The following is a 12,627-nucleotide window of genomic DNA, read 5'->3' as shown; positions in this document are numbered from 1 at the left end:
TATCAGAAGAAATAGCTTGTACCATAGAGTGATTTTCCTTAATGTAAGTTCAGCAGCAACACTACTTCCATGTTATAGGTGACAAGTGTATAGCCCAATCTCAATTTCTGTGTACATGTACTCTCCACTCATTGATCTATGGGTCCCTTATTTTCCCAGCTGGCTGTGGATTCAGAGTAAACTCTCATTCTCATGAAGTAGGTCGATGATTACATTATTCATCCGAACTGTAAAGGAAGATAACTACTTTTTTATGTTTCTAATTTGTTTCCCAGTTTAGAGTGTGCAAATATTCCTTTGACCTCTGGATGCAAATGGATGGAGTGTTTTTGTCATGAGAGATAGGGTTTCAATAGTTAGGTATGCCGTTAGATGGTTGTGTGACCATGAGTAAGTCAGTTAACTTCTCTGTGCCTCAGTTTCCTCATCTTTAAAATGGAGATTTAATGTATGTTCCCTCTCCAACCTAGACTGTGAGCCCCATGTGGGACAGGCACTGTGCCTGACCTAATTATTTTGTGCCTACCCAGTGCTTAGAACAGTGCCTGACACATGGTAAGTGCTTAACAAATAGCACAGTAACTGTAAGTTCCTTGTGGACAGGGATAATGTCTTCTAATTTTATTGTACTCTCCCAAGCATTTAATACAGAACTGTCCATGTAGTAGGCACACAGCAGATACTTTTAACTGACTGGCATCCTCTATACCCCTGGAGATGTTCCTTTTGAAGGTGTTTTTGGACTGCTCAGTCCTAAAGATGGCCACTGGGCTGGACACAGTTTTTGGCTACTAGGTCTCCTGACTAGATTAACAATGAGCCTGTGCCAATGTAAGCCACTCTAGCTGGCTTACTCCAATTTCTGTATCTCTTAAATTGTGAGCTCCCCAAGGGGCAGAGACTCTAATTCCCACATGTATGTTTTCTGCCAGCACTTAGTACAGCACTTTGCATACAGAAAGCACTTAATAGAACTTAATAAATTCTATCACTATGATTACTATTACTACTACTATTACTAACACCATTTCCTTGTTGTCTCACTCCTGCCCAGCTTTGAGCCTCAGCCAGTAAGAGTGGTGTGATTTTGGCTCAGGGGAAGGAAGGGAAAGAACTTTCATTCTTCATACTGCCCTCCTCTTCCCCTTCCCCCTCCCAGCAAGAAACCTCCAATTTGGCCATCCTCTGAGGTTCTGGCACTCTTAATTTGGCCCTGCTAGTTCTATGGCCAGTCAGCACATGGTATCTGTTGAGCCCCCACTGAGTGCTGAGCATTGTACTAAGCCCTTGGGAGAGTATAACAGTAGCAAGACACATTTTCTCTGCCCTCTAAAGGAGGAGCCGGACAAAAGTTATTGGCAGACAAGATGACCAGAGCTGGCATATGTAGGCCTGTAGAGGAAACTCTGCCTCTCTTCTTCTGGCCAGATTAATTTGGGAGGCTCAAATTGCCATACTTCTGAGGGTCCCAAGGGTAAACCCTAAGGTTCTCTTCCAATTGCTGTCACAACTACACTTCAGATAGGGCTTCAGGGAGTCCTTTTTTATGGTATTTGTTAAGTGCCACTATGTGCTAGGCACTGTTTTAAGTGCTGAGATAGATACAAAGTAATCAGGTTGGACACAGTCCATGTCCCCAGTGAGGCTCACAGTCTTAATCCCCATTTTCCAGATGAGGTAACTGAGGCCCAGAGAACTGAAGCGACTTGACCAAGGTCACACATCAGACAAATAGCAGAGCTGGGATTAGAACCCAGGTCCTTTTCACTCCTAAGCTCATGCTGTATCTACTAGGCTATGATGCAGCCGTCCCTGTCCTTACCCCATCCAAGCCAGGCTTTGCCTCCCTCCCGTCTTTGGATTGTTGAAGGTTCTCTGTGAATGAGGAACAGAATGGGATTCTTCTATGTGGTGCCAAGAGCACAGTTTCTCCCGGGCACTCCTGGAAGTCTTTTCTCTTTATGGGTAGAGTTCCCAACCCTTCAGTGGAGCACTTCAGAAAGAGGCCAGGTTTCTCCTTCTATGAAAACAGGGTATAATTCAAGCAACTCTGCTTTTGGAATTGCACAGATGGTTTGCATTTTTCCAAGCTGAACATATGGTCAATCTGGTACTCCTGGAAGGCAGAGCCTCTCCAATTGGGTTCAAGTGCCCTTACTGCTTGTTTTGGTAGACGCCAAGGTGGTCTTTTCTTTAGAAAGACAGGTCTGATGTTTATCCAAAGAAGAGATTGATGCTTGATCCTTAGAGAGGACCGCATCAGAGAATTCTGGATTCCTTTACGTGCATTGGTGTGTATCAAATCATAGGCTGTCCTGAAGGAAGAGGAGATGGCTTGTTATTATTGAAGCAATCAAAAATCGTGATGGAAAAATCTTGAAGTGTGTGGAAGTTTGAATTTGCATAAAAATAAGTTTGGCACATGGTGTGTTTGTCAGCACACCTTTGAAGTTCAAATTTGGTTCCATGAACCATTTCTGGCACTAATCCCTCTTCCTCCAATGGGCCTTTGATCCTTCCTGGCTTATGCTGATTTTCAGACACTGAATGATGCCTTTCCTTCAGGTTGCCAACAGAAGTTTTTTAGCACCCTCTTCACTATTTGTTCTACTGGGGAGTAAAGAAGGGAATGTAAGGCATGAGTTTACAAAGTCTAAAGGGTAAAGTAGGACCCTGCAAATGAGTACATCTTCAACACAAATGACAGAAAGATTTAATGTCCTGTACAGAGAGATACACAAGGGATGGAATGATTGAAGCATCTGGGAGTGACCTGAATGAGGAAATTGAGGCACAGAAAGGTGAAGAGGCTTTAAAGCACTCAATCAGCTTGCCCTGTACTATCTCACCTCATTGATTTCCTATACAGCCCAGCCCACCCACTCTGCTCCTCTAGCGCCTGCTTACTTACTGTGCCCTCATCTGGTCTATCTCACTGCTGACTCCCTTCCCACATCATCCCTCTAGGCTGGGACTCCCTCCCTCTCCATATATTCCAGACCACGACTCTCTCCACCTTCAAAGAATTATTAAGGTCATATCTTCTCCAAGAGGTCCTACCCTATTAAGGTCTCTTTTCCCCTGCTCGCTCTCCCTTCTGCATGTTCTATGCACTTCGATCTGTGACCTTTGGACATTTGATACTAAGCCCACCCCCCACAACACTTATGTACATATTTTTAAATTATATATTATAACTATTATTACTCTATACTTATTTATTCATATTATTGTCTGGCACTCCCCTCGATGTAAACTCCTTATGGGCAGGAAACTTGTCTGTAAAATCTGTTGTCTTATTCTCTCTCAAGCACTTAGTAAAGTAATCTGCACATAGTAAATACTCAATAAATATGATTGATTGATTGTCCTCGGTCACATAGGCCAGGGACAGAGCTGACTCCCTGACCCATACTCTTTCTACTAAGCCATACTGTCCCTTCCCTGTGATCATAACATGAGGATGTTGGAACATCAACCTATCTCCAAAATGGAGTCATTATAGTATTTATTAAGTACTTACTGAGTGAGGGCACTATACTAAATTTTGGGAAAAAATACACAGGTGAGAAAAATACACTACTAGAGGTTTCTACTCCATTCCCATGAATTAATGTGGCATTTCTTACCCCATCTCGAGGAGGATTATAAGGATGGTTGTTAGGGTTAAATAATTCAGGGGCAGGTGAATTATATATGGCCAATATTAGAACACTCTGGGAGAGGCATCATTTTAACTTTCTGTTATGCGAAGGACTGGCTTGTGCTTCACTCTTGGAAATAGGAAGATATCAGAGTTCATATTGGGGCTCAAACTAGGAGAAGAGTTCCATAACCTGATAATCTGGAATTTAAAATCTCTGAAGTCTTTGCTGGTGGAATTAATGAAGATTTCAAGTGTTTGTACTTTAATCAAACCAATTTATACAAATGGGACACCCAGCCAAGATGGGGTAGAAACAGAAGGCTGCTTGATGTTCATTTTCCCAGCGGGAGAGTCTGTAAGGTCTTATGTGAGCCTGTCATTTTGTAAGGCATGCCTAAGAAAGGTGCTTCTAAACTTACCTGAAGAAGGGCCTCTTTCACAGTAATTATGATATTAAACTCTTACTCTGTGCCAAGCACTGTGGAAAGTGCTGGGTTAGGTAGAAGATAATCAGATTAGAGGCTCCCTCTCAGTTCAAGAAATACTAATCTCTAAGATTTTTTTTTAATCACTCCTAGACACCGTGCCATTAACTCTTACCAGCAGGGGTGAATGTAAGGTGACTTTGAGGAGAAGAAACTTTTCTACTTCTATTTGCACTAAATTTACCACACTGAGCCTTGATCAATCAGTTAATCATTCAATAGTATTCATTCAGTACTTGAGAGAATACAGTGGTAAATAGACAAGATCCTTGCACTCAAGGGTTTTACAATCTAGAAGCAGTGTGGCCTAGTGGATAGAGCACAGGCCTGGGAGTCAGAAGGACCTGGGTTCTAATCCTGAATCCGCCACTTGTCTGCTGTGTGACCTTGGGCAAGTCACTTCTCTTTGCCTTAGTTACCTCATCTGTAAAATGGGGGTTAAAACTGTGAGCCCCACTTGGGACAGGGACTTATTATCTTGTATCAACCCTAGCACTTAGAACAGTACCTAGCATATAGGAAGCACTTAACACATACCATAAAAAAATCTAGGAGGGAGACAGACACTAAAATAAATTGCAGGTAGGGGTAGCAATTTAGTTTTAAAGAAATGCACAAAAATGCTATGAGTGTGTGTGTGTGTGTTTGTGTGTATGTTGAGGTCCTAAATGCTTGCTCCATGAAAGCAAAGGGCCACATGACAGGTGCAGAGTAAGATGAGATAATTCCCATTTGACTGCTGCTCGAATGAATCTTTCTCCCACTTTGTGTCCTAGTATTCTGGATTTCATACTGAAAGATCTGAATCGGACCATGACAGCCAGTGGGGTGGAAGCCCCCTTACAGATGCCGCCTCCCCACAATTGCTTGAGTCTTCAGAGCGGCCCAACTCCCAGCATGAGGCTTCCTGTGCCTATAGACAGTACTCGGACCGTGGCTCTCTCTGCTACAGCTTTGCCCTGGAACACCCCCGGCTCGGGGACGACCGTCATTTTCACACTCAGGCCTGTGAGGGGGGTCGGTGCGAGGCGGGCCGCTACTTTCTGGGGACGCCACAAGCCGGGAGAGAAGCCTGGTGGGGTGCCCGTTCTGCATTATCCCTGACCAAGTCCTCGCCGGAGAGCAGGGAAGCATATGAAAACAGCATGCCTCACATCACTTCAGGGCACCGGATCCATGGTAAGTGTGTGAAATGTCTCTGGGACATAACAATAATTATTCTTGGCATTTATGATATGGCATAGTAGGGCATGTGCTAAGTGCTGGGAGAGAGACAAGATGATGAGATCAAAGACAGTCCCTGTCCCACACAGGGCTCTGGAGTGGGGGGCTGGGGAGAGACAGGTGTCTTATTCCCGTTTTACATATGAGGAAATTAAGGCCTGGGAAGGTTAAGCAACATGCCCAAGGTCAAACAACAGACCGATGACAGAGTTGGGATGAGAATCCAGATCTTGTGACTCCCAGGACTATTCTCTTTGTCGTAGACCACATGGCCACTCAGGATGTAAGGGCAAGACAGGAATTGTGAAAGCAGGCTTCTTACCCAAGATATTTTTATTCTTCTAAAGAGAAAGGAACAAAATTCAAATGAGCCCTCAGTCAAGGCAGAAAGTTTGGGGAATGCTCTCAATTACTGCTTAACAGCAAACTGCACTCAGTTTGTAAATCCAGATTGGAATGTTACTCAAACGTGGTATGGAAAATGGAATGTCTGATGGTATCCTGCAAAGTCTTGTGTGTGCATGTGTGTGTGTATGTGTGTTCTAGATGAACTTGCTTTCTATGTTTGTATTATTCTTTCTCTGAGCTAGGAATATTCGAGGGACAGGAACTAATGCTAGTCCTAATAAGTAGTCTTGCCTGGCAAGATGCAGAAATTGTGCACATTAATTCCATATAAACCTATTCTAGTCATTTTAAGTTTACATTTAGTCTTTTAATATCAGTTTTATTTTTTATTGGAGAGTAGATGTGGAGTGAATACATGGGGGATGGTAGGGAGTGCCCAGAAATTTAGGGGTGGTGAGTGGCGAGAGCTCTACACTGCACACAAACTGGAAAGAAATAGTGAAAGCAAAGAGAAAGGAAGAAAAGACCAATTACAAACATGATCTTGACAGATCTTTTCTTTCTGGTTCCTGCCAACTCTCAAATACATCATGAAGATAGACTTGGCAAGTTAATGACTGCTCCTACTTCTCCCCTTCCCTCCTTTTATTTTAATGGTGTTTGTTAAGTGTTTACTATGTGCCAGGCACTGTACTAAGCATTGGGGTAGATACAAGGTAATCAGGTTGGACACAGCCCCTTTCCCACATGGGGTTCACAGTCTTAATCCCCATTTTCCAGATGAAGTAACTGAAGCCAGAGAAATAATAATTTTGGTATTTTTTGGTATTTTTTAAGCGCTTACTATGTGCCGAGCACTGTTCTAAGCGCTGGGGTAGACAGAGGGGAATCAGGATGTCCCACGTGCGGCTCACAGTCAATCCCCATTTTCCAGATGAGGTAACTGAGGCACAGAGAAGTGAAGTGACTTGCCCACAGTCACACAGCTGACAAGTGGCAGAGCTGGGATTCGAACTCATGACCTCTGACTCCAAAGCCCGTGCTCTTTCCACTGAGCCACGCTGTGACTTGCCCAAGGTCACATAGCAGACAAGTGGAGGAGCTGGGATTAAAACCCAGATCATTCTGACTCCCTGGCCCATGCTCTATCCATTAGGCTAACTGCATCTCCAGCCTTTTGAATTTTTATTGTTTCACTGGTGAGGGCAAGGTAAGTAGTCAACTGGGTTTATGCTAGACAGTCTGGTTTTCAACTGGCCAGTACAGATATGACATTGGATGATTTTAGGTACAGTATTTTTATATCAAGTGCCCCTCCTCCCTCCACTGCCATTATTCCTGTTACCTAATTCTGTGACTTAGTTGTGGTTCCTGTGTTCACCTGGACCTGATAGGGAAACACAAAAGTTCAAGAGCAAATGGTGATATCAGGACCCCTCTGGAGAGAAACACTCCAGTTCAGGTGAGTTCGATGAACATCTCCAAAATGGCACATGTGATGTCATCACCTTTTGTCATATGACTGGCATAATCCATGTGATATCACATGGATTACAGTAACAGGAACTTCCTAGTGCTGTCAGTGGCCAGTCTAGTGAAGGGAAAAGAAGAGATGAAACTCAAAGCTGTCATGGGAAGCATGTTTACAGGTTGCATATAGGCGACATCAGTGACCAAAGCAAGGTTTCATTTTTCATGGTTTTGGCTACTTCCTTGATACACACCACTGGGAATTTGCCGTTCTGAAATATACTCTGTCAGGGGTGCTATCACCCCAACTCAGAGTGGAAGTCCTCAACCTCTTCTCTCACTGAAGCATTCTAGGATGGAGAAGAGAAAAGATATAAAAAGTCCAGAAAAACCACACCATACTACAGTGTGAACTTTAATTAATGAGGCATTTTGAGAACATCACCCTGTTGCTTAAGGAAAACTGGATGTAGCAGCAGTTTGGACTGTGTTTATGATTTAGGGACTGTTTTCTAAGCCACCTGTTTCCCCTCCCCATTGACTATCTCTTTTTTCAGGGAGAGGCCATTGGGACGAAGATAGTGTGGTTAGCTCCCCAGACCCAGGATCTGCCAGTGAATCTGGGGACCGCTACCGTGCCGAGCAATATCAAAGCAGCCCCCACGAACCGAGCAAAATTGAAACTCTGATCCGTGCCACCCAGCAAATGATTAAAGAGGAGGAGAACAGACTGCATTTACGGAAAGCTCCCCCAGATCAACTGGCTTCTCTTAACGGAGTCGGGAAGAAACACACCCTCTGCTTCACCAGTTACCAGCAGCCGCAGCTGACCACCGACATCTGCCATGGCCCCACGGTGGCCAGCACCTCACCCTGTGAGCATGTTCAGCAGCGTGATGGGAAGATTATGAGCCCGCAGGAAAATGACTATGAGAACAGCCCCACCGCCTTGTCTAGGCTAAGTAGTCCCAACTCTGACCGCATCTCCAAATCAAGTTTGATACTAGCTAAAGACTATCTCCACTCAGATATGTCTCCACACCAGACAGGCGACCACTCAACAGTCTCTCCCAATTATTACAGCTCCCACCGGCAGTATTTTGATAAGCACGCATACACGTTGACTGGCTATACCCTAGAGCACTTATATGACAGTGAAACCATTAGGAACTATTCCTTGGGCTGTAATGGAGCCCACTTTGATGTGACTTCCCATTTAAGAATGCAGCAAGACCCGGCACAAGGACACAAGGGGACATCTGTTATAATAACCAATGGAAGCTGATGTTTTTCTAAACTAGCTTGTGCTTTCAGGAAAACTTTGAAACCTAGTTGGAATGTTCACATGTTTAAATGCCCTTGTTGTTACCAGCATTTGACGTACCACAGTATGTTAGAGAAATCTCCTAAGATACTGGGTATGTGCCATTCGACACATGTTACTGTAAAAAAAAAATGCACTAGCATTCAGGGTTAAGTGAATGGAGCAAAACTCAATAGAAAAGCTGTTGCTAGATTTCATGGGAGCCAGGATGGATTAAGGTTAGTTTTGAAAATACCCATGTAGATCAAGTGAGTCATGTATGCTTATTGTGTAGGAAGGAATGTTTTGTGGTGGAAACGTCTCAGAGGGATGATCAGCCAAATTGCATGGACTCAAACCGCTATTCACAAAACTGATACACGCAAGTTACATGCTCAAATGTGGAATGCATTCCTGAAACTGCACAGCTACTCTGGGTACATTTATAAACCACACTAGTCCCTTACTGTGAGTTCCACTGTTTCTGTCAGAAAAGAGGGAAGAAAGGTGGAGAATGGTCTCTTCCTTGGAGCTTCTCAATATCTTTCGTATGTGTTGGGCAGGCCAAAATTGGTCATACAGTTCAGGATTTTTGCTTGATTCTGAACTGATATCTATTAGCTAAAATCAGGAAGTGGACATTCTTCTCCAGAGGAGAGGATTGCACTGTTATAGAGGGAAGAAGAGGGTTAACAAACTGCATTTATATGTGGAAGAATTTGGAGAAGTCAATGAGAAGAAATACCTCAAAAAAGGCCCGAGAAGATGAAAAGTGCAAGACCTGGGAGAAAACATTACAATATATTTGGACTCTAGATATTTATCAGCGTGGCTAGGTGATTGAGTATGGGCCTGGGAATCAGAAGGATCTGGTTCTAATCCCGGCTCTGCCACTTGTCTGCTGGGTGACCTTGGGCAAATCACTTCACTTTTCCATGCCTCAGTTCCCTCATCTGTAAAATGGGGATTAAGACTGTGAGCCCTGTGTGGGACAGGGACTGTGTCCATCCTGATAATCTTGTATCTACTCCAGCGCTTTGAACAGTGTCTGGCACATAGTAAGCGCTTAATAAATACCACTATTATTATTATTATTATTATAAATAATATCAACACATTGGAAGTTCCAATAAAGCCCAGCCCCAAAATCAAACTAAGAATGGGAGTACGTGAAGTAATGAATAAAAATCATGATATGCTACAGGAGATACTGGAAGTTAGTAGTATGGAAAATATTTCATGTCCACTTCTGGATAAATGGAAGGTCTAAGGAAGGGTAATATGGAGGACAAATGCTTGAAGGTTCTGGAAAACATGTAGGAAAGAAGAAAAAAAGTAAGAAACAGAAAGCGCACCAAGACAAGGTGTAGTAGTCTGACTGAAGTAACAGGAAAGATATCAATTTGCCTTGCCATAAGAAATGGTGTGGTTGGTTGAAACTGAAAATGGGGAAGAAAAAAGAGGCAGCAGAGAAATCTCCTTTGCTTAATGGCATTCATTGATCAACCAATAGTATTGGTGAGTGCTTATCTCATGAAGAGCACTATACCAAACAATTGGGTGACTACGGCAGAATAAACAAACATGATCTCTGCCCTTAAGAAGCTTACAATCTAGCAGGCATTTATTTTCGAATCCAAGGCTTGAGTTTCTTGGCCTTGACTCCATCTTCTCCTCTGAGCATGAAATACCCACTGAGGATAAAGCATTTAGTGAGCAGAGGGGAGTGGAGTCACTAAAAAACAAGGTTCTAGTGTGGAGGGGCTTATGGTGGTCAGTAACTTTCATATGGGCAGGGAACATGTCTGTTGGATTTTACTTTCCCAAGTGCTTAGTACAGTGCTCTGCACATACTAAACACTCAATGAATGCCATTGATTGATTTACATAAGTCACCTGGCTCTTACGCTGCAACTTTAACCACTTTGTTCCATAAATGAAAGTTTAGGAATGGAGAAGGTGTAGCAAAATGAAGAGGATCAGCCAGCGGAAATGGTAGAGAGCTTCTTTAATAAAAGAGATTTGCCAGTAGTACTTCACTGTTGTGTTTTCTTATTATGCAGCAGCAGAGGGGTAAGGTGCCAGAAGAGTAACTGAAATCTAAGAAGGGAGAATGAACTGAGGCAAAGGCAAACACTTGCACTAAGTGAATTTTTGTGGAATTTTTATTGTTATGGCTGGGAGAATAAAACAATATTAAGTCCCAAATAGGAACAGCCAGAATAATGTTAAAGAAAATAAAGCAAAATAAATATTAGTAGGAAAATGACCAGAAATAAGCCAAAAATAATTCTTAAACCCAAGTACATCCTTTCTTAAAATGTTAGGAATGACTAAGTATTTTCACAGGTCTCAATTTCAAATGTTTATTCCTTGAATATAATTCACTCCTAAGGATAATAATAAAGATGGGTGGGTTATTTTGTAGCTGCTTTATTGTGTAACATTAAAATGCAATTCATTGAAAAAGTCAAATAAAAAAGAATACCCAGAACCTCATGTCTCTAGAAGCTATATTACAAAATGATTCCAAACCAGGTGAATTGTATTTCATCATGATGGAAATCTCTCAAAAGGAATATAGAGATAATAAGTGGTATTTATTGAGCACTTACTATGCACAGAGTATTGTTTTAAGCACTTGGGAGAGTATATATATTTATAGTTACATAATTTTGTTCTCAAAAATGTCAAAGATATTCCTTATGGCAAAATACCTTTACCATGACTTCTAAAATAAAATTGCCATCAGTAGCTCATTTTTCTTACATTTTTCTTATTAGTCTCTGTTTTAATCTTCCAGTTCTACTGCTATGTGCCCAATAATGTTAATCAAGGTCCCACATTGACATACATAAGTTGAAAATACTACTATCAGTTTAATTTATTGAAGGTCAAAGCATTGTACTAGCTATTTGGGAGAGGCTAACTGGAGGAAAACACATTCCCTACTTTTAAGGAGCATATGAGGAGCTGCAGTATAAAAATAATTCTATACCAGTGAACTCTTTCAAGTAAGAAGTCTTATCCAAAGCTCTATTTTTAAAAATATTAAGGCTTTACCTAGTCTCTCACTTAAATTGTATTTACCATCTTAATTCAGGCATCCAATATTATCTAAGAAAATTTCTTCCCCAACACTGTTCAATCAATAATGTTTATATAACTAATCAATGGTATTTATTGAGCACTTACTTTGTTCAGAACAATGCATTAAGTGCTTAGGATAGTACAATATCATAAATTGAAACAAACTCTGCCCTCCTGGAGCTTACGACTAATACTCAAGTTGTAAAATTTATTTTGTTGATTTTCTGATGCATATAATAATTTAGTCCTAACCCTTCAGGATAGGTGTATCAAGGAGACATTTCAGATCCACATGTCACTTGCCTGGCCATGCCAGATTATAACAGCAAGATCGAGGTATTGTGACTGTTTGTGTGATGTATAGAACATGAGAAAGAATTAGGGGTCGTTTTTGGTGTTTAGAAAGAGCCTTCAGCCTTTAGAGCTGTTGGCTGTCAGAGGGTTCATGATTAAGTGCTTTTGCAGAATTTTCATTTCTCTCTGTACTCTGTCTATTGCTTCTGAGCACCTGGGACCCAATGACTGAAGAGTAAGCTCTGTATGGAATGAGGAGAGGAATGACAGTCTATTTGACAAGGAATTGGCATACTTCCTAAAAAAATTGGATAAATTATTGTGAAAATGAATTGGGAAAAGGTCCAGAGAGACAATTATTAAAAGAAAAGCATTTCATTCTTCAATAAAATAAGGAATAAAATGAGGGCAAAATACATTTTAAAAGTGGTTTCAGCAGTACACCCAGAAGAACAAACTCTTATGGGTATTCCTCAAGATACTTTACTAGGCTTTTAGGTGATGTTCTACAAGTACAAGCTCCAAATATGCATTTTGAACAGCATGGCCTTGGAAAAGATCATGGATCTGGGAGTCAGGAGACCTGGGTTCTAATCCTGCCTCTGGCCTGCTGGGTGACCTTGGGCAAATCACTTAACCTCTCTTTACTTCAGTTTGTCTGTCTGTGAAAGGAGGGTAATATATCTACTCTCCCTAACTATTAGAGTGTGAGCCCCATTGAGGGACAAGGATTGCATCAGATCTGAATATCTTGTATCTACCCTAAT

The 12,627-nt window shown here is 41.9% G+C and overlaps 1 protein-coding gene across 1 annotated transcript in view; it reads left to right on the top strand.

Annotated features, from left to right (window-relative positions):
* Nucleotides 1-9,387, top strand: part of SIM1 (SIM bHLH transcription factor 1) — a 54,649-nt gene extending 45,262 nt beyond the window's left edge. Inside the window, exons 11-12 of the mRNA XM_001505994.3 lie at nucleotides 4,908-5,310; nucleotides 7,731-9,387. Coding sequence (XP_001506044.1) covers nucleotides 4,908-5,310; nucleotides 7,731-8,458 — 1,131 coding nt within the window. The 3' untranslated portion in view covers nucleotides 8,459-9,387. The remainder of the gene's footprint in view (nucleotides 1-4,907; nucleotides 5,311-7,730) is intronic.
* The last annotated feature ends 3,240 nt before the right edge of the window (nucleotides 9,388-12,627 follow it).

The sequence above is a fragment of the Ornithorhynchus anatinus genome, chromosome 19, assembly GCF_004115215.2.
Source record: "Ornithorhynchus anatinus isolate Pmale09 chromosome 19, mOrnAna1.pri.v4, whole genome shotgun sequence".
NCBI lineage: Eukaryota > Metazoa > Chordata > Mammalia > Monotremata > Ornithorhynchidae > Ornithorhynchus > Ornithorhynchus anatinus.
This window is presented reverse-complemented; position numbering and strand designations above follow the sequence as displayed.